At 40.7% G+C, this 22,655-nt stretch overlaps 1 protein-coding gene across 1 annotated transcript in view; it reads left to right on the forward strand.

The window, feature by feature from the left end:
• The window catches only part of LOC101432161 (nuclear GTPase SLIP-GC), a 59,965-nt gene extending 45,058 nt beyond the window's left edge, over positions 1-14,907 (forward strand). The window contains exons 13-19 of the mRNA XM_058287872.2: positions 2,875-3,039; positions 5,318-5,475; positions 8,104-8,242; positions 9,053-9,161; positions 9,692-9,828; positions 11,787-11,877; positions 14,653-14,907. Coding sequence (XP_058143855.1) covers positions 2,875-3,039; positions 5,318-5,475; positions 8,104-8,242; positions 9,053-9,161; positions 9,692-9,828; positions 11,787-11,877; positions 14,653-14,798 — 945 coding nt within the window. The 3' untranslated portion in view covers positions 14,799-14,907. The remainder of the gene's footprint in view (positions 1-2,874; positions 3,040-5,317; positions 5,476-8,103; positions 8,243-9,052; positions 9,162-9,691; positions 9,829-11,786; positions 11,878-14,652) is intronic.
• Positions 14,908-22,655: the final 7,748 nt, after the last annotated feature.

The following is a 22,655-nucleotide window of genomic DNA, read 5'->3' on the forward strand; positions in this document are numbered from 1 at the left end:
CAAGGAGAGGAATATAATCAACCCTGACTTCAAAGTGAAGCAATGCCAAGTAGTTTAAGCAAATGTCCACATTTTTAAAATTCCACAAATGACTTAAAAAGAAAAATGAACGGTTTTCATCATATTCCTTGTAACTTATTTTGGCCTGTTTTGTGGAGGACTAAGAAACACTCCCGAAACATGAGATTTTCTGATTAGACTTTCGTCTTCTGAAATGCTGGGGAAGGGTTTGGTCTTTTAACTTCCTGAAAAAGTTCTTCAGGATGAGATTTGCCTCTGCCCAGCAAAAGGTTACTTTTGGATGCATCTGATGTGATGCTGTGTGTGACTGGTTTATTTTTATAAACACAAGGATAAAGTATTCTGCAGTCAAACCCAGAAGTGCCTGCCTACATACCAACTTGGAGGTGCAGCCCCTGGCCAGGGCTCAGTCTCGTCCTTTCAACCATTCCCCAGGCAGAGAATGTACAGAGGAGGAAGGAAGGCTCTGATAGCACTTCTATGATAGCCATCTGAAGAGGGTTGCCAACAACTTCCCTCCAATTCCTTGGCCTCAGATTTTGTTCTTGGTCTTTGTTCTTTGGTGGAAAGTTGGATGACAAGAGTTTTGTCAGTTACTTGGAATTCTGAATAATCAAACCTAAAAATATGTGTGACTGATTATTTTTAAAAAGATTGTGACTCAAATAAAAATTTAGAGTTTTGGTAGTCCATGATTTTAAATGAAGAGAGAGATAGTAATTAATTTTAAGAATCAGTGGGAAGATGATTATGACACATTGATGAATGAGTCCTGCATGATTCATACCAGATGCCAGCCCTTCTCTACCTTATCACTTTTGTTCGTTCAACAGGATTTTATTGAGAGTGAGACAATTTGAGGATCTTGCCCCTGTATTTCCTACTCATGACTTCTTTCTTATTTCATTTTTTTCTGCATTATTCTTTTTTTATTGTCTTTTCTTTAAAAATACATAGATCACAAAAAAATGTTACATTAAAAAAAATAGGAGGTTCCCATATACCCCACACACCCCCACACTCCTCCCACATCAATAATCTCTTTCATCATTGTCGCACTTTCGCTACATTTGGTGAATACATTTTGGAGCACTGCTGCACTGCATGGATTATAGTTTACATCTCCCCCAGTACATTCAGTGGGTTGTGGGAGGATATATAATATCCAGCATCTGTCCCTGCAATATCATTTAGGACAACTGCAAGTCCTGAAAATGCCCCCACATCACATCTCTTCTTCCCTCTCCGTGCCCTCAGCAACTACTGTGGCCATTGTCTCCACATCAATGATACAATTTCTTCCACTGCTAGAGTCACAATAGTTCTATAGTAGAATACCAGTAAGTCAGTAACACAACAGATTCAAAAGAATCTGAAGGGTACTCTGGGGAAAAAAGCATGGTTTATGTAATACTAAATGTTGAAAAGTAGAAAATTCCCAGGGTACTTCTTAAACTAAATAGTCCCCATAACTCTAAAACTCATAAATTTCACTCAACATAAGGTATTCATTTTATGTAACATTTATGTAATCTAAGTATCTAAAAAAAATAAAAAATAAATTTTTTAAAAACTTAAAAAGCAGACTTTTAGAGCTTCAGGTTGTTTTCAGGATCTTTTAGCCTAATTCACTTATTCGAAGATAATGCAATTGCGGTCTTGAGATGTTAGGTCATCTGTATAAGGTTACATATCTATTTTGGTACTCTTTCTGTCATAAAATTTGGAATGGAATTTAAATCCAACATTATCCAGCAGTGTCTCTATGCCACTCATTCGCTCAACAGATGTTTATCAATTGCACTCTTTGTTCCATGCCTTGGAATAAGAAGCATGAATAACACAGTCTGTCCCTTCAGTAAGTTCATAGTCCAGTCAAGGAGATATATGTAATCAAGTAGACATAACAGTGTGACACATGTTGTAATACAGAAATGTACAAAATATTATGGGTGCTCTGGAAAGAGAGCCCCAACTCTGCCTGGGGGAGTCAGAGAAATCATCACATGGGAAATGTCATAAAGAATGAGAAGTTAGGAACAGCATGTGCAAAGACATGGGGTCATAAAAGGGAAAGCATGTTTGGAGAATGGTCACAAGTTCAAGGGCAGCCACCTGGAGGCTGTGTCAGGCCAGTGGAGAGACAGTGGTTCTGGAGAAGTTGATGGTGCCCTGACTATGCAGGGCCTTATGTGGCCAGCAAAGGAGTGTGGTCCCTCCAGGGGATCAACACCAGGAGTTCCCAGTTTGGAACTGGAGTTCAAGACTGCCCCTGGTGGTTGCTCCCCTGTATTATTTGAACATGTTTCTCTCTCTGACTAGACTCTGTTCACCTACAGCAGGACTGTGTCTTTATTTTTGTTAAATAAACGAAGTTTTCTACTTGAAGCATGGTCCAGGACCCAGAAGTTTGGTATCATGTTAGGGCTTGTCAGAAATGTAGAATCATCTAGTTGATTCCTATGAACATAAAGTTTGAGAAACTTTATCCTAAGAAACTGCTTTGCACAAAGTTGAAGCTCTTTAAACATTTGTTGAATCAGATGTCATTGGAAATATCTGTTTGAATGGAGATTGGATTTTTCATTTGGATAATTACTTCTCCAAATAGCCTGATAAATTATACACCTAAAATAACTTTCAGGAATAACATATTTGTTCTAGTTCCCAATCCTGCAAAGCCTAAGGAGGTCTGTGCAATTAGGGGTGCCAGAATTGGGCAATAAGGTGGTCAGCTCTGGGTGATTATCTCAAGCTAAATCTTATATTGGTGACAAATTCAAAGCAAAGTTTGGGGAGGAGTTGCTTTTAGGGAGAGGCTGACCTGATGCTCCTTATGGTCCTTACCTCTAGAATGAATACTTGTATATGAGTAGCCTGCGGAGGTTTGTGGAAGACAAGATCCAGCTGCTGGAGAAGGCCATTGACCAGTGCTTTGCCTACATAGAGCAGCCTCTGCAGGAAGGGGTCAGAAATGCAAGGACTTCCTACCGATGGATCCTTAGAGGATGCTTGGTGGTAAGCGACCTTTTTCAGGAAAAACCCACAATATGCAATAAGACATGCCTGGTTCCCAAGCTCTTTTAGGACTCTCCTATTGCTTCTGAAAGAATAATAGGTAAAAGAGAATAGAAGTGAGGACTGCACATAGAAAAGCATATATAAGGAATTGTTCAACTGTACATTACAGGTGCCAAGGAAAGAGTATGTGGTTCAGCAGAAACAGAGTTGGAATTTAGAATCTGAGGGTCTACCTTTGAGTCTCAACTGTACCAAGCATCAGCCATGTAGCACTGAGCAGGGCCTTAAGCCCATTTAAACCTATCGAGTGTCTTTTGTAAATGAGGGTGTTAAAACTTCCTCTTTCTATCTTGTAGGTTGATATAAGGATCAATCAAATTGCATCATATGAAATCAGCTTGTAATTACTCACTTGAAATACGTTTTTTAAATTAGTTGTATGGTGTTTATGAGGAATGAAAATGTAAGCTCAAGGTAGAATTTACCTAAGACTAAGGAGTAAAAAAAATTGAAAAGGTCTGTAAAGACTAAGGGGAGATGAACAACACTGATAAACATGGGAAGGGCATTACAGAGGACTGTAGCCCTGGAAGCAGTACATAGATAGTTATGCTGTAATTATTCTTAGACTTGGAAAGCTGGAAGTTTAGTAATAAAAAAATATGTGAAAAGGTTTTATGCAATGGAGTTCTTCAAATTCACTTGCTCAGGAGCATGCCAGCCTCCCTGTGTACTAAAGCCAAGCAGCTCTGTGGAGAGGCCCACTTGCAGAGTGGCTGAGGACTCCCACCAATGGCCAGCATCAACTTGCCAGCTAGGTGGTGAGCCACCTCGGAAGCAGATCCTCCAGCCCCATTTAGATGACCCAAACTCCAGCTGACAGCTGACTGAACCTCATGGGAAACTCTGGGCCAGAACCAGCTAGTCAAGTCACACCCTCCTTCTGGCCCCACAGAGACTGTGAGGGATTATAAATGCTTACTGTTTGTTGTTTTATGCCAAGAAGCTGGGATGATTTGTTTTGTAGTAATAGATAACTAAGTGGCTCTGGAGAGATTTGTTTCTGGACAATTATAGAAGAGCCCATATCATAAAATGTTAATCAGTGAGAGAGGGCTGCTGATAAAGTAAAGGCACGAAGTGGAGACCATTCCTATGAGACAATTTGCTTTGGAAAGGAAGAATCAGTATCAGCCATGTTCAGGCTTTCACATGGACTTTGTCTGATCAATTGTCCCTTCTTGTATCAGCCTTTTAATGACAATTTTTTCTGTGACTAAAAATACATTCAAGTTATTCCTACCTCACAAACAATTTTCCTTTGTGGTCAGAAATTTGGGCAAACATTTATGTGCTTACATCATATCATTACTTATAGGAGAATAACTTAAATGTCAAATATTAAAAGAATGGTAAAATAGTTATATGTCCATAGGATATATTATGTGGTTATTAAAGTGATTTTTAAGTATTTATACTGAAGGGGGGAAATGCTCATGTTGTAATATAAAGTGAAAAGAGCACAAATTATGCTCCCAGTTGTATCATGCTATGCTGTTACTCAGTTAAAACATATTCCCTTGAAACACTGATTGTTGTTTCCAAATTGTCCAGTGAAATTCTGGTCAATTCAAAGGTATTTTTAGTCTCTTTACTAAGAATCATCATCTGTGTAAAATTTTTTAATGTCTCTTAAAGCTCCTCTACATTTATAATATTTTTCCTCTGATTTACTAATTTATTTCCTTGGGGGAGAAAATCTTACAAAGATAAAAAAAATAAAGTAGCATTTCATTACTATTTAACAAAATGTATACAAAATTTGTACTATCCTTGGAAAATCCAAGACATGTACTTATAATGGAGTCATAGCAAATTTTCATTCATTCATTCACTAAATGCTTCTTTAACAAATATGTGTTGAACACTATTGGTTGCCATTGCCAGATGTTGAGGACATAAAGATGGATGAGGCATTGTCCCTTATCTTGACAAACTTTTGATCCGGAATGGGAGCCTGATATAAAATTGTATGAAAAGGACTGTGAAAAAAGTGAGTGCAGGGTGCCTTGGAAGCTCAGGGCAGAGGCATCTAGCCACCTTGGAGGAGTGATTGGTATCCTGTCTAGCTTAATAACATGTTTGAAAACCGTGTTGTCTCTACTCTTTCAGGGGATTCTTCTTAACAGCTTTTGGCTAAAAGGAATACAATTCTGATCCTGTAACTTCTACGTAATGCCTATGAACCATACTAACTTATTGTCCAATTTTCTAGAAAAGTAAAGGAAACCAAGGTTTTCACCAGACTCTGAAAGCTGTCTGCCTGAGGAATGGGATCTATGCCTCTAGGACTCTTGCAAGAATAGATCTGAATGAAGCCATCACTCAGCCTATTTATGACCAAATTGATCCTGTTTTTGGAGGCATTTTTAGGTAAGGGATCCTTCATATTCCTTTATGAACGAATATCTGAAGAACATTGGGCCAGAGTCTTATCTTGAAGAATTTGTACTTTGGATCTGGAAGTGTAAAAAGTAGCTTGCCATTTGAGAAGGAAATTTGTGTTTGGAAAAACACAAAAGCCTTCTTAGGCTGGTTTATTTAAAGATTTCTCATGCTGAATTAAAGTAGAGATTGAGATGTTGCTTTCAGACTAATATTATGATTCCCATTATTTTTCAAATATCTCAAACATGTAGCAGTGGATAAACTTTCTTATGGATCTCAGCCCAGGAAAGGGTAATTTGGTTGGAGGGAGTGGAGTTAAGCTAACACATGACAGTCAGGACTTTCACTGAATGTGAAAAGGAAAAGTGGCTCAGCAGTGACTCTGTATGTTTTTGACACACTGAATGCTCACAGAGGTGGCATGAGTTAGGGAGGGTGTAACTTTTTGGTGCCCCCCTTTCCCTCCCCCCGGCTTCCAGTTCCTTTTTCCATCAACAGAAGCAGAATCTCTCAATTTCTAAATGTAGTGGGCTGTCCCCAATCTCCCTTCTCTGTCACCTCTGGAGTTTATATGGTCAATCCCCCACTGCTTCTTGATCCATTTTCCTACCTTTACTTGTACCTTACTCAACAACCACATTTTCCACCCCTGCTTTTCTGACAATTTCTTTTTTTTTTTTTAGCTAATTTTTATTGTCTTTTTTTCCCTAAAAGATACATAGATCACATAAAATGTTACATTAAAGAATATAAGAGGTTCTCAAATACTCCACTCCTCACCTCCCCCACTCCTACCACATCAACAACCTCTTTCATCAGTGTGGCACATTCATTGCATTTGGTGAATATATTTTGGAGCACTGCTATACCACATGGATTATAGTTTACATTGTAGTTCACACTCTCCCCAAGTCCATTCAGTGGGTTATGCCAAGGTATATACTGTCCTGCATCTGTCCCTACAATATCATTCAGGACAACTCCAAGTCCCCAAAACGCCCCCATATCACACCTCTTCTTCCCTCTCCCTGCCCTCCGCAACTCCCATGGCCACTGTCTCCACATCAATGATGTATTTTCTTCCAATGCTAGAGCCACAATAGTTCTATAGTAGAATACCAGTGAGTCCACTCTAATCCATATTTTATTCCTCCATCTTGTGGACCCTGGGATGGCAATGTCCACTCCACCTGTAAATCAAGAAGGGGCTTAGATCCCATATGGCTGATGGATGTGATTCTCCTGCTTGCAGGCGTAGGCACTCTCAATTCCTTGGTGTGGTGGTTGATCATCCTCACCTCCCTGTTAGCTGACCAGGGTGTGTCCAATGAACTGGAGAGTAGGTGTTGCAACTCTGCTGAGGCTCAGGGCCCAGCTGGCACATGGACAGTCCAGACATTCAAGTCTCCTGAGCATATACCAACCCCAGTGCCAACCACAGAGAGGTCACATCTGAGTCCAGCTCCATCACACTCAGGAGCACAAATTCCCAAGTAGGGCCCACTGGCAAGGCACTGAACTCCAGAGCTTCTGCCATGACTGTAGAACCTGTGTGTTTCTGTAGCCTTCAGGTGCACCAGTACCTGGGGTTGTATCTACTTTGGCTGTCTCTGGGATCCTGCTGAGATGTGCGTAAGCATGACCCCTCTGATGACCTCCCGACTCATTTTGAAGTTTCTTAGCCATATAAACTCATGTGTCTCTACCATTTCCCCCTTTTATTCAAGGTCTGACAGTTTCTTAATGTGCATTTTGGATCACACCATTCTATCTATGCTGACCCAACCCCTGTTTAGAAGTCTGTAGGATAAATTCCAAATGCCTTACAGTGTTGTTTAAGACATTTCTGCCTTGCTCCAATCAGCCTTTTCCAGTCTTTCCCTGCCCTGTAGCCTAGTTCCTGCCCTCTGCTTTAGGCAGCCTGCTGGGAAGGAGTTACTGTGATGTGCAAGGCTTTGTGCTCAGCACTTTGCATTCATTGTATCATTGAATCCTCCCAATAACCCCATAAAGTGGCTTCTGTCTTTTTATATAGGAAAATATGAAATTTGGAGGAATTACACATCTTTTCCAATGTCTCCTGGCTCATAAGTAGCTAGAATTTAAAGCCTGTGCTCTCTCCTCTGCAACATGCTGCTTCTTACTGCTGGGATGGTCTGAAACTTTGTTCACTATATTGTCCCCACGGTGAATAACTCTTCCTTCTTTTCACTTCCCTAAATCTTACCCATCTTTTAAAGTGTAAGTCAAGTTCCACCCTTTCAAGTAGAAACAACTGGGCAGTGGAAAGATTATGAATTTTGAAGCTAGATAATTTCTGCTCTGCCATTTATTAGCTATGTGTGCTTGGACAGATCAGTAATCCTTTCCGAACCTCAGTTTTCAAATATGTAATGGGGATTATCACATCAACTTCATAGTTTTTTTTTCCTAAGTCAAGGACTTAGGACAGTCACAGTGCTTGGCACATTATTAGCATTTGATAACTGTTAGATCCCAACCCCCTTCCATTTGCTTAGAAATGTATTCAAGGCCACCAGCTAGTTTCTATTTGTTTAACCCTCACAGTAGCCACTATTGTCTCTTAACATTTTGCTCTGTTTTCTTCTGTAGGGCTGGGAACCCTTCTGGTTCAGGTCTGATGCCTCACATAGATGCTTTTAAGTACTTGCTGCAGGAGAAAATGATGGAAATTGGTATAAGAAATGGCTGGAAATGTGATGGTGGGAAAAAAAGTTTCTTAATCCAGGAGGTAAGGTGCTTAGAAAATGAAGAAGGTAGCAAGTTTGAGTAGTGGCTTTCTCTCCAGTAGGCTTTGGGAGTTTGTCTCTTTATCTTCTGTTTATTTCCCAGGGGTTTCTGGGTCCTGGAAGTACTTGTAGGAGGAGCTATGAGATACAAGCCATAATGGGGTAGGGAAGAGGGACAGACTGCTACAGAGGTGTGGACACCCAGAGCAAGTTTTTTTCCACTGGAAAGAAACTGATAGTAAATGCTATGCTGGTAAAGTAGACTCATTTCACAGGGGGAATCTTCAAAGAATCCTTAGTTTTACAAAAATTTGAATCAAGTTTAACATTTTCATTAATGTCTCCATCATTTTTGCCAGGGATAGGAAATATCATTCAAAGTAGGGAAACTGAAAGAAGTTAAAGTATCCACGTTTTAGTTTTAAGTCCTTAACATTCTTGTCCATGGCTTACTTTCTTCCAGGCACAACCTGACTTACATGGCAGCACTAGAGAAATAGCTTGAGCCTCCCACACAAAAGGGCATGTTCCTGGATCATCCCATTCAAGGTTGCCCTGCACATGCTTGAGTTCAACTCAGCAAATATTTACCAAGTGGTCCATCACTGCCAGGTGCTGTAGGAAGTACATTTAGTTTATAAGAGGCTTACGACAAAGTTCTGGTCCATGAAAAGCTTGCATCCCAATAGTGCAGACAGTCTGGAGACAACCAACCATGACATAAGGCAGGGGAATTGCTGCCACATGGGAACACCCACCTACTTCCTTTGAAGGAAGTGGGGCAAATGGCTTTTTTTAACCTGGCTTCCCAGGTAAGCGCCATCCTGGGAGGCCTGGAGGTATACATCCTCAGAAGGAAGAGAAAGATTTACCAGTCTCTCACCACCTCTGTTCAGAATGACCTGAAGTCCTGCTATGAAGGTGCGATCCCAAGAGAGCAGCATCGCTGCTTTCTTTGGGGGCTTTCTGTCAACCCTGTCAGCTTCCCTACTGCTGCTCCCCCCTCAAAGCTTTGTCCTCCTTCCTCAAAGTCCTAATCGTTGCAAGGGCCTGAGGAAAGGTCGTTAATGAGCCCCTTTAATCTTTCCCTATCTAGATACCTTGCTTCTCCTCTCCATGCTGAATCTCAGCTAATTAGACTCCAAAATCCATGATCTCATTATCATTCTTATTTTAAGTATATGCAAATTCACTTTCCAGACCCTTTTTGTTTCAGTGGCCCCATTGTAGGGAAGAGGGGAAGGGACTGGATTTTGAAAATTTCTGCTTGATTCAAGCATTAAATTTTCTGAATGATAGTCCAGAAAATTGAAAGTACTATTTACTTCATATATATGTATATGTATATAGGTACATATATGTACAGGTATACACATATATTTTTTTCCCTGATGTGAAGATATCTAAGTAAGTCCCTGCTATGATGTGACTGTGGCTATTGTTTTTGCCAGAGGCAGCTCAGATCACTGGCAAAAAAGCCTGCGAGAGAACGAAAGATGCCATCAGAAGAGAGGTGGACCGGCAGGTGGCTGAGGGCATGTTTGAAAGGGCTCAAGAGAGGATGCAGCTCCAATTTCAGCTGCTGAAGGTAACCTGCATCTAAAACAGGGAGTGCACTGTGGGGTGGAAGAAGCAGGGACAAAACCTGAAAGAAATAGTCATTATGTGGGTCCATATAGAGCCAGATGGCTTCTCCTAAGTGGGCCCCACATGCCCAGGATGCAGGGAAGGAGGCCTGCCAGCGCTCAGCATTCTTGCTTCACTTCCATGGGTGCTGGAGTCGGGCTCTCACTTGGGGCTGTGGCTTCACAAACCCAGTCTCTCCATGTCCCCTGTGCCCTTCCTCTCTGATAAGTCATCCATGTAACAATTCTGATGACACCTGGTCCTGTGTCTAGGACTTGAACCCTTTTCATCAACAGGCTCATCTCAGCCCCCAGCAGCTCTGTGACATAGGTAATATTATTGTTCTCATTTCATGGATAAGAAAACTAAGGCATAGAGAGGTATATCCCCAGGTCCTGCAGCTAATGATTGAGCTGGGATTTGGGACCAGGTAACCTGGCTTCAGGGTTCCAACAATAAATAAAATCTCAAGACTGATTTGTTTTAAGGAGAGAAATCCCTCATCTACACAAAATTTTAGTCATTAAAAAAATGTCTAAATCAGTTATGGTGCCTAGATTTAGGATTCATTTTGTCTGCCTCAGGAGACAGTTCCTAACTGCTTCCTCTGAACTAAATATCTCTGTCAGGTGTGTTTGGACTATCTTGCTTTAGCTCAGGATTTTTGGGCTTGCCCTCCCATCCCCCAAGGAATGTAAATATAAATTCTTTGTCAGAGTCTAAGCAACTCTTGGCCTTCTCCTTGACCATGTGAGTCTCCAAATTTTTCTGCCTCAGTCCAGGCTGAGCTGACCCCCCCTCACAGTCACCTAAGGCTCCTTACTTGCTGCTATTTTAGAATACCCCTGAACCAGCCTTCCAGGAACATCCCAAACCTGCTTCTGCCCAATCCCCTCCCTTACTCCCACCACTGCAGCTCTGGAAGACACTTTTTTCCTCAATACAAAGGATGTAATTTCCCTTGGAGGAGGCCAAGAGGTATCTCATTTACCAGTAGCAGATTAGTTTTAGTCACTTAACATAATCCCATAATTTACAAGTACATGCAAAAAGCAGGCTGAATTCTACAATAGTCAGTCCCATGGTAGTACATGGAAATTGGATATAAGGTGCCCAAAGAAACAATTGACCAGTTGCAGTCTATCTTAAACCACAGAGATGTAGGAAGTTAAAACTGGGCAAGACCATAGAGAATTCCTAGTCCCATTCCCTGACCTTACAGACAAGGAAACTGAGGCCCAGGGGGGTTAAGATACTAGCTCAAGGCTAAAAGCTAGATCTGAGACAAGAGCTTTGGGCCCCTGATTTGGTGTGTTGAGGAAAAATCATAAGATTTGGAATCAGGAAGTCTAGATTTAAAACTTGGCTCTGCCAGGCCAGGAGTCAGGTGTTTTTTAGAGAAGCAAGAAATGGTTAGATGAAGAAAAAATGGTTTCAGTTGATAAAAGTACTGAGGTTAGCAAGAAGATATTTCTCAAGCAATTGGAAAGAAGAACCCAGTGCATGAAGTATGGTGTATTGCACAAAGCAAACACTCAATAATTAACACTTAACCAATTACTAGATGCATGACTGGTTAATGGCCAGCTCTTTTCCTATTTTTCCATCTCTGTTGTTCCTGTTCTCTCCTCCCTGTCCCGATGCATCCTTATTAGGTCCTAATTCGGTCAATCAGTACCTGAGATACAATCCCCCATGAATAGATGGGAGGGGAGATGCTGAGACACATTAGACCACACAGAAATGCTGCCCTGATGACTCCTGGGCTAAATGGGAACTGACCCTTGGAGTATATTTAGGATTTGGTAATCTGCACTCTGTATCCCCTCCTGCTGGAGGTTTGGGTGGGGTCCCTTTTGTAGGAATCACTTTCCCTTTGGCCCTGGTGTTCTAACAGAATGGACATCCTTTGTCATGTAGAATGGAATCATTGAGAAGGTCAAGGGCAGTATTTCCACCATGCTGGCCCTTGCTTCATCCCAGCGAGATGGTCTCTACAAGGAACTTACAGGTAAATACATAAAACCTTTGCATATAAGATGATCATGCAGACACACCTAGCTATGTAGCTCCTTACTGAAGTTTTTTAAAATTAGATTAGGAAGAATTTCCTGACAAGAAATGGACATGATGGTGACCACACAAATGCACCACCCTTTCCTGAGCACCAACTGAGACTAAACATTATACTCAGGGCTTTCTACACATCTCCTTGAATTCCCACATTCAGCTCTCACATTCAGTACCTCACAGAGGTCGATGCCATGGCACCATTTTGCAGAGGTAGAAACAGAGACTCAGAGAGGGTGTAGCCAGGAAGTAGCAGATTCAAATCTATCCTCTTTCCACAGCTCTGCTTTGCTCTCTCCATAAAGGCTTTCCTTTAAGTTGACGCTTTCTCAGGAAAAACCTTATCTTTCTCATGGTGGTTTCTACTGGAAAGTTGTCCCTTGATCCTCAGGAGCCTGGGAATGCAACACCAGCTCCATGTGGGCTGATGCCCTGCCCTCCGCCAGGCTCCCTGCTAGTCTGGCACACAGAAGGCTACAAGTGGGTCATCCTCTGGGTGCACCCAGCAGAAACACAGCTGACCAGTCCACCCAGCAGACTCCTCTGGCTCAGAGGCCTTGGACTTGGCTTAATGTCTGTTAGTTAGTGGGAGGATTCAAGGCACATTACTGGTGAGAGTGTAAACTGGTGGAAGAGCAACTGGGCAGTTTCTAGAAAAAAATAAATAAATAAAGCTGTGCATATTCTTCAGCTAGCAGTCCTACTCCCAGGAGTTTATCCTGTCCATGTCCTCATAGATGGTAGAGTGGCATATGTACAAGGTTAATTAAATTAGGTACATCTAATTGAAGGCTAAATTAAACAGTTAAAATGAATAAGGCAGCTTTATATGCAGTGATATGTATCAACCTCCAAAATATATTGTCAAGAGAAAAAAATCAAAGTAAAAATATGCATGCAATCTCCTAGCATTTGAAATACATATCCGTATGTTTGCATATGCATGAAAATCTCTGTGGATACCCAAGAAACTGGAAGCTGTTGTCTCCAGACCAGGGTATCTGGGAACAGGGAGGAGCAGCAGACTTCCTTTGTATTCTATTTTTATGCCTTTGACATTCTGAGCCATGTCCCCAGGTACCTGATAGGGAAAAAATAAATAGATCTGATTCCAGTTCTAAGTAAACCAGGGTGGAAGTGGTCAGAACTGTTTACAAAGTAAGAGCCACAGTTGCTGGTCTATGTATGTGCCCTGCACTTACCTGTCTCTCTGGAAATCCTCATTGTCCCATCTCTGAATGGTTGGGTGGTGCCTCACTCATTCTTAATGGTCTCCAGGGAAAGCGATACAACACCACCACACTATAATTTATTGATCTCTTGATCTTTTGTTTATGTCTTCACAGCAATCTAAACTTTTAAGATGATGGTCATCCAGTTGTGTCCTCTTTAAAGGACTTACTCACCAAAAGATCTTCTAATTATACAGATCTCACATATAGAAAATATTCCCCTCAATTTGACATAAATTGCTCCTGTCATAATTTAACGTTATTTTCTCCCCCCCCCCCCCCCCCACCACTGTCAATAAGAAACGTATTCTCTGTAGAGGGTGCTGTGACAGGTGCCAAGGACAAAAATGGTCTATAAAAAACAGTCCCTGCTCTCAAGGGGCTTATCACCTGGTTGGTGAGACAATATGTGTAGGAATGTAAATAACAATATTGGGTAATAAGCACTCACCCAACAAGGAATTGTCTTCCCCTCCTGGGTCTCAGACAGTGTTCTAGAAAATGAGGGCCCGGCAGTACAAAAATGCCCACCTTCACATTGCTTACAGCTCAGCGGGGATAAACAAAATACTGTAATAAGTAAAATATCTGGCAGGCCCAATGGTGGTAAAGGTTATGGAGAAAAATAAAGCAGGGAAAGGAGAGGGACTGCTGGGAGTAGGTGACAAGGTTGTCAGGGGTGGTCTCACTTTTCAGCAAAAACCTGAGGGAGGTAGGCCAGTTCAGACAAGAGTGGTTATTCAGGGCAGGGCTTTAGGGAAGCCTCCTGTACTTGGGGTCTGAGAATAGAGCCCAGAAGAATTTTAAGAGGCTGAGAGGAGGGAGGCCTTCTAGATGGGGAGCAGGACAACTAGACTCGGGGTTCTCACTCCCCTCCTGCTCTCCAGGCCCATCGCAGGCCAGGCTCTGAGCCAGGTCAAGTCATGGGCCGTGGCACGTAGAGCCAAGGGGGGTCAGAAAGATGTTCAGGAGCAGATTTGGGTCCAAGAGCAGGCAGACAGCCCCAAGGTCAGCCTGAAGTGTTCCTGCAGAGAGGCTGTAATTAGGCTGTAGATCCTGGATGAAAACAAGGGATTCCCAAATAGACCAAGTTTATGAAGAACCGAGCCTGAGAGGAGGAGAGAGATACCTGGGGAGGGCTTGGGGGAGGGTTATTGTGTCATGTGCTGGGTCTCTCCTTCCACACAGTTCTTATGAGGCCTTAGTAAAGGTGCACAGTGATTTCCCAGTTGTTGTTTTTTTAAGTGGATAGGTCTGTGTTTCTTTCAAGGTTGACCCCCCAGCTGAAATGTGTCTTAAAGCAATAACAGCAATGCCTGGTTGGATTCTGGTTATTTATCAGACAAGGGGATTGGACTATCCACTATCTAAGCAGCATCCCAGATCTCACATTCTGGGGCAGGAGAACCAGTACATACCTGGATTTTGGGGGATTTGTTTTTCTGGGGACCTTTCTGAAATGCATGCTGTCTGCTCTTCTGCAGATGTCAAGAGTGAATACAAGGAGATGGAAAAGCTGCACAGAAGCCTGAGGGAAGTTGCTGAGAATGCAATGCTAAGGAGGGGCATGCAGGATTTCCTGCTGAGACTGTCACCCAGCAAAGCTGCCCCTCCTCAAAATCAACTTTAGTTCTTGGGGATTAGCCCCGAGGGTGTGAAAAATAAGCCCAGAGCCAAAGAATGAGAATTACCTCTGGTTTGTTTGTTTTTTTGAAAACTAATAAAGAACTTAATCTCAACTATTTGGGCTTTATATGTGATACATAATAAATTGCTATTTATGGCATAAGATGATTTTATTCTGTAGCTAAGAAGAATCACCTTGAATCCCTAATTGGAACCCTAAAGCTTTAGGGACCCAATTCTTAATGCTGAGTAAGAAACAGTGTGCCATGGAAAGAACATGGCTTTGGGAGCCAGACAGACATGAGAACTGGCTTTACCATTTTTCAGGTATGTTATCCCAGTCCAGTGATTGTGATCTCAAGACCTGTACTCTAAAACTTGTTGAAGTTGCTAAAGTGTTTCTACTTATGTGGGTTAAATCCTATTGATATTTACTATCTTCCAAAGTAAAACTTGAAAATCTAAAAACAATTACATACTAATTCACTTAAAGGCAATAATATAGACCCATTATGTGTTAATATCCATAACATATTTCAGTAAAACTATTTCCAGAAAAAATTTAGTGAGAAAAGAGATATTGTTTTTTGTTTTTGCAAACTTCCTTGTTTTCTGGCTTACTAGAAGGCAGCTGGAGCCTCATATATGCTTCTGTATCCAACCTATTGTAATATGTCTTTTTGGTTTGTAGATACATAGAAAATCCAGTCTCACACAGCTATGTAGATGGAATATGGAGTAGTATTTAGATAGATTTTTCTACTATTTTTCTGGATATTCTTCTTTGATACTACAAATAAATGATAGCTTCTTAAAGGTTAGTTGCAGTGTGAAATATGAAACTATGTCAATGAGCTATTTTCATATTCTCTTAATTTTTTTATTTTTTTTAATTTACTTTGTAATAATATTACATTAAAAATATATATATGAGGTCCCATTCAACCCCACCCCCCCACCCCACCTCTCCCCCCCCCAGCAACACTCGTTCCCATCATCATGACACATCCATTGCATTTGGTAAGTACATCTTTGGGCACCTCTGCACCTCATGGTCAATGGTCCACATCATGGCCCATACTCTCCCCCACTCCATCCAGTGGGCCCTGTGAGGATTTACAATGTCCGGTGATTGCCCCTGAAGCACCATCCAGGGCAGCTCCATGTCCCAAAGACGCCTCCACCTCTCATCTCTTCCTGCCTTTCCCCATACCCATCAGCCACCATGTCCACTTTTCCCAATCCAATGCCACCTCTTCTATGTGGATATTGGATTGGTTGTGTCCATTACACCTCTATGTCAAGAGGAGGCTCAGATTCCACATGGATGCTGGATGCAATCCTCCCACTTTCAGTTGTAATCACTCTAGGCTCCATGGTGTGGTGGTTGTCCTTCTTCAACTCCATCTTAGCTGAGTGTGGTAAGTCCAATAAATCAGATTGTAGGTGCTGGAGTCTGTTGAGGCTCAGGACCTGGCTATCACATTGTCAGTCCAGAGATTCAAATCCCCTAAATATATCTTAAACCCCAACACTAACTGCACCTCCAGCACATTAGCATGAAAGTCTTATGAAGAGAGATCCCATCTGAGTCCAGATTCATCACACATAAACACCATTTTCAAAGAGGGGCCATCTGACCTGGTAGTTAACCCCATCGGTCATGACCATAACTCCCATGGGTCTCTTTAGCCCTCAAAGGAACCAATATCTGGGGGTTGTATCTGCTTATCTGTCTCTCAGACTCTGCTCAGTTGTGCATAAGGGCAATCCTTCTGCCAGCCTCCAGACTCTTTTTTAGAGACTTGTAGCCATATAAACTCATTTCTCCTTTCCATTTCCCCCTTACATTAGGTCAAACAGCATTTTAAAGTCATGTTATTTTATGTAGACAGGGATATTCTGCTGATCCGCATTGAACCTTCCGTATAAGGTCATTTTCCAGTTGCATCATCAGTTGGTAGTTGATAGTGGTCCCTCGGTGCCAGGGAAGCTCATCCCCGGGTGTCATGTCCCACGCTGGGGGGAAGACATTGCATTTACATGCTGAGTTTGGCTTCGAGACTGGCCACATTTGAGTAACATGAAGGCTGACAGGAGGAAATTCCCAGGCACAATGCTGCTCTAGGCCTTGTTCTTATTTTAGGCTTATCAGCTCACAAGCATAGTCATTAGCGTCAGGGGCTCACTGTTGAACCCTCACTCCCTCCCGGTCCCCGCCGCTGCACCTGGGAGACTGTCGCTGCTCCCCTAGGGACCACAACAGATATTCTCTTACTTTAAAATCCTTTTATCTTTGACTAAATCTTTTACCAGTGCATGATTTCATGGCATCAGTCCTTGGTCATTTGGAAAATATTTGTTGACTGACATAAGCAGACCTTCCAAATATTGTCACCTTTCATTATACAATATCAAATAGTCATATTCGTTAATAATACCACTAATCTCATCAGAAAAGTCTTGAATTTTTGGGAAGCTCTAAAGCTCACAGTGGAGTAAACAAATTTTACAAAATTCTAATTTTGGTTTATAAGCTCATCTTATCATTGGCAAGAAATACTGTCGGTTGTTTTCTTTGATATCATAATTTCAGTCACACTTTTTTGTGTGTGAGGACGGACTGGGAATTGGACCTCGTATGTGGGAAGCCAACACTCAACCACCAAACCCCATTAGCTCCCCTGAGTTGTTATTTCATTTGTTTGCTTGGTTTTTTTTTTCTTTTTAGGAGGTATCCGGAACCAAACCCAGGACCTCCCATGGGGGAAGCAGGCATTTATTCATTTTGAGAAATTTCCAACATCTAACCAAGTTCAATTAACCATAACTTGTTTGTCAGTTTTTATTTCAAGTCAGGTAAAAATGATTTCCATGAAAAAGTGTTGAATTCAACTCACAAGTCAATTACACAAGTGCTTTGCCTTGAGGCATCATAAGTGCTTTAAATGTACCTTTTTGTCACACAGAGTAATAAAATGGCATGTATTTAAGGGTCAATAATTAATAGAATTAATAACTTTATGTTTGATGTCATTGCCTTGATTCATGCTAAGGTACAAGTGGTTTCACCCATCTTTGCTTTTATACTATTAGTGCAAATGTCAATATGGTAAAAAAAAAAAAAAAAGATAAATAATAATTTAATATTCTTATAAAAATAATTTTGGCCTAGCAGATGCCCTAAAGGAACTTCAGAGACCAAACATTGAGAACTGCTGTTTTAGGCAAGTCATTTAAACAGATTATTTACCTGAAAAGTGGTGATAATAGTACTACCTACCCTGATTCTAGTAAGGTTGTCAGGAAGTTCAAGTAATGTTTTAAAGTACTAAATAAAATAGTAATTATTATTTCTGTGCAGGACAGAAATAACAGGTTTAATGGCTTGTTTGTTGGGAGATGTGTTCTAATCCCAGTTAGGCCCAGAATTAATATGACCTTTAAAAATTCCTTGATGTCGTTAAGATTTTATTTCCTCATATTCAAAATGAAGGAGATGAACTGGATTATTTCAAAAGTTTTGACTGCTTTAAAATACTAGGATTATAAATACTTCCCTCCTCCTTGTTTTAATATCTTTACCTAAATAAGATCAAAATGGATTCAGCCATGAAGGTAGGTCTAGGTGTTCTATTCCTTTACATTTTAAACTTAGAAACAAATACATTTCTATTGCAGTTGGCATGGTTTCACTTTTCCTATTTCAAGTGGGGGATGTTGAGGACTTCCATGTCTAGCCATAATAGAGTAACAGGGTCCAGGTTTACCTTTCTGCCTTAAACAACTATAAATGGACACAATTTATGACCAGGTGTTTTCCTACATTGGATAATAGTGCAGGAAGGTGGTATCTGAAAGAAGGGAGACAAACAAATCAAACCCTAGAGATATTTTCTAGGCCACATCACAGGGAGGCGCCACCTAAACAGAGCCTGGTGCTCTCCCTGACTTGAGCAGAGTTCAGAATTTTGGGGAGCCAAGGTGGTTAGAATTCACAGGATAGAGTGCCATAGAGGAGAGAGCTGTACAGAGAGAAAGTTCCAGAGATATGAAGTGGTCCACCTCAAGCCTTTGGTAAGTACATGCATGAGAGGAAACCACCATGGATGGGGAAAAACCACCCAAACAGAAGGCAGAACAGTCAACACAGCTCATGTGGAGCCAGGAGCAGCCTGAGTGAAAAGGCCTCTTTACACACACACAGCATCAAGGACAGAGCCTCAGTAGCGGAGCCAAAATAGCTCTAGGTATAAGGCCATTGTGGACCCAACAAACAAGGTTTAAAATGTGTGATGTTAGTAACATAAAGGCCTGAAGGGAAAAATGGAAGTATATACAATATAAGGGTAATGTAAGGTTTTATACTATTTTTAAATTGAGTTAGTACTACTTGAAGGTAGACTATATTACTTGAAGGTAGACTGTGATAAGTTAAAGATGGATATTATTAGCCATAGAGCTATCACTAAATAATCAAAAGATGTATCTAATAACTCATTAAAGGAAAGAAATAGAATATTGGAAAAATATTAAATTCACCAAAAAGTCATCAAAAGAGGAGAAAAGTAAAGAACAGAAAGTACAAATAGAAAACAGCCAGGTGGTCTAAATTCTAAAGGCACCAACTAAAAGGCAGAGATTATCAGATTAAAAAAAATATCAAGCCCCAATTATATGTTATCTATAAGAAATCCATTTCATTTTTTAATATACTTTTTTTATTTTTTAAAGAAACTTAGATTACATAAATGTTACACAAAAAAATATAGGGGATTCCCATATGCCCCGCTCCCTAGCCCTCCCACATCTTCCCACATCAACAAATCTCTTCTATTAGTATGGTACAGTTCTCACAGTTGATGAATACATCTTAGAGCATCACCACTAACCATGTATTATAGTTTACGTTGTAGTTTACACTCTCTCTGACATATTTTTGCAAGTTATTATGTGTTATACAATGGCCTGTATTTGTCATTGCAATGTCCTTCAGGATTTCCCAAGTCTTGAAAATGCCCCCAATTTATACCTATTTTTTTCCTTCTCCCTCTCCTCAGAATCGCAAGTGGCCACTGCTTCTACATCCATGATAAAAGGTCTTCCATTGCTAGGATCACAACGAGTCTACAGTAGAACAACTGTAAGTTTACTCTAGTCCATCAACCATTCCCTAATCCTGAGGAGCCTGTGATGGTGATGCTCACTCCACTATAATTGAGAGGGGGCTTAGATCCTATGAGGCACATGGATGGGACTTTCTTGCTTGCAGTTGCAGACTCTCTCTGTTCCTTGAGATGGTCAGTGTCAATCACCATCTCCTTGTTAGTTGTCCTGGGTGAGTTCAATAAAGTGGAGAGTAGGTTGAGATTCAGGGCCCAACTGGCACATGTACAGCCCAAAGATTTAAGTCTCTAGGACATATACCTCTCAACTCTAGTACTAACGATTGGTTCAAATAGAGGGACAGAAGAACCATGTGTAAGGAAAACACAACTGAGTCCAACTCTATCACATTGGGAAGCAAAAATCCTAAAGAGGGCCCCCTGGCAGGGTGCCAAACTTCTGAGCTGTCTGCCTGCATATAGTGTCTGGATATCTCCAGAGCCCTCAGAAGCCCTACTATTTGAGGTTATATTTACTTTGGCAATCAATGAATTCCTGTTGAGATGTGCATAAGCGTAACCTCTGAAGTAACCTCCAAACTCACTTTGAAGTCTCTTAGTCAAGTAAACTCATTTGTCTTTACATTTTTCCCCTTTTAGTCAAGGTCTTTTTCCAGTTGCATTGGTAGTTGGTGCTTGGTAGTAATCTCTTGGTGCCAAGAGGTCTTATCCCTGAGAGTCATGCCCCACAGTGGGGGGAAGGTAATCTATTTATATACCAAGTTTGGCTTAGAGAAAGGCCACGTTTGAGCAACAAGGAGACTCTCAGGAGGTAACACTTAAGCAACCTATAATACTATGCTAAATTTCAATTTCAAAAGTACAGTCATCACAATCAAGGGCCCAACAATGGTTCATCCTCCTTCATGGGCCACTGCCCCATTTATCTATTTTTTCTTTCATTGCTCATGCTTTGAGTGCATATTCCTAATACAATATCCTGTAGATCTTTCTCTACATTATCTTCTAGGAGCTTTATGTTTTTGGCTCTTATATTTAGATCTTGAGTTAGTTTTTGTATAAAGTGTGAGGTAATTTTCCTCTCTCATTCTTTTGGATATGGATATCCAAATCTACAAACTCCATTTGTTGAAGAGGCCATTCTCCCCCAGTTGAATGGGCTTGGTGGTCTTGTTGAATATCAGGTGACTGTATCTGTGGTGATTCATATCAGAACTCTCAATTCAGATCCATTAGTCAGTATGTCAATCCTGTGCAAGTACCATGCAGTTTTGACCACTGTAGCCTTGTAGTATGTTTTAAAGTCAAGTAGTATGATTTCTCCAATTTCACTTTTCTTTTCAATATGTCTTTGACTATTTTGGGCCCCTTGTCCTTCCAAATAAATTTCATAGTTAGTTTTTCCAATTCAGTAAAAAATGCTGTGGTAATTTAATTGGGGTTGCACTAAATCTGTAAATCAGTTTGGGTAGAATAGACATCTTAATGATGTTTAGTTTTCCTATCCATGAACAGGGAATATTCTTCCATTTACTTAGGTCTTCTTTGATTTCCTTTAACAGTGTTGTGTAGTTTTCTGCATATGAGTCATTTACATCTTTAGTTAAATTTATTCCTAGGTATTTGATTCTTTTAGTTGCTATTTTAAATGGGATTTTTTTCTTGTTTTCCTCCTCAGATTGCTCATTATTGGTGTGCAGAAATGCTACTGATTTTTGCACATTGATCTTATTTTGTAATTAATTAATTTATTTTTAATGTTACATTAAAATAATATGAGGTCCCCATATACCCTCCACCCCCCTCACCCCACTCCTCCCATAACCACAACCTCCTCCATCATCATGGGACAGTCATTGCGCTTGGTGAATACATCTCTGAGCACTGCTGCCTCACATGGTCAATAGTCCACATTACAGTTTACACTCTCCCCCAGTCCACCCAGTGGGCCATGGGAGGACAATGTTCAGTAACTGTCCCTGCAGTACAACCTAGGACACCTCCAAGTCCTGAAAATGCCCCCACATATCTTATAATCTGTGACTTTACTGAGCTCATTTATAAGCTTTAGAAGCATTGTTGTAGCTTTGTAAGGACTTTCTATGTATAGGATCGTGTCATCTGCAAATAGTGAAATTTTGACTTCTTCCTTTCCAGTTTGGATGATTTTATATCTTTTTCTTGCCTAAGAGCACATGCAAGTATTTCTAACACAAGGTTAAATAACAGCAAAGACAATGGGCCTCCTTGTCTTGCTTCTGATCTTAGAAGGAAAGCTTTCAGGATATCACCATTGAATAAGATGTTAGCTGTGTGTCTACCATATATACCCTTTACCATGTTAAGGAAGTTTCCTTCTGTTCCTATCTTTTGCAGTGTTTTTATCAGGAAAGGGTGCTCTATTTTCTTGAATGCTTTTTCTGCATCTATGGAAATGATCATGAGATTTTTTTTCTTTCTGTTTATGTGGTGTATTACATTGATTGGTTTTCTTAAGTTGCTCCATCCTTGTATACCAAGGATGAAACCCATGTGTTCATGGTGTATAATTCATTTGATGTGTTGTTAAATATGATTAGCAAGTATTTTGTTAAGGATTTTAGCATCTAGGTTCATTAGAGAGATTGTTCGATAGTTTTTCTTTCTTGTGATTTCTTTGTTTAGCTTTGGTATTGGGGTGATGTAGGCATCATAGAATGAGTTAGGCAATGTTCCCTCCACCTCTATTTTTTTTT

The sequence above is a fragment of the Dasypus novemcinctus genome, chromosome 25 (genome assembly GCF_030445035.2).
Source record: "Dasypus novemcinctus isolate mDasNov1 chromosome 25, mDasNov1.1.hap2, whole genome shotgun sequence".
Taxonomy (NCBI): Eukaryota; Metazoa; Chordata; class Mammalia; order Cingulata; family Dasypodidae; genus Dasypus; species Dasypus novemcinctus.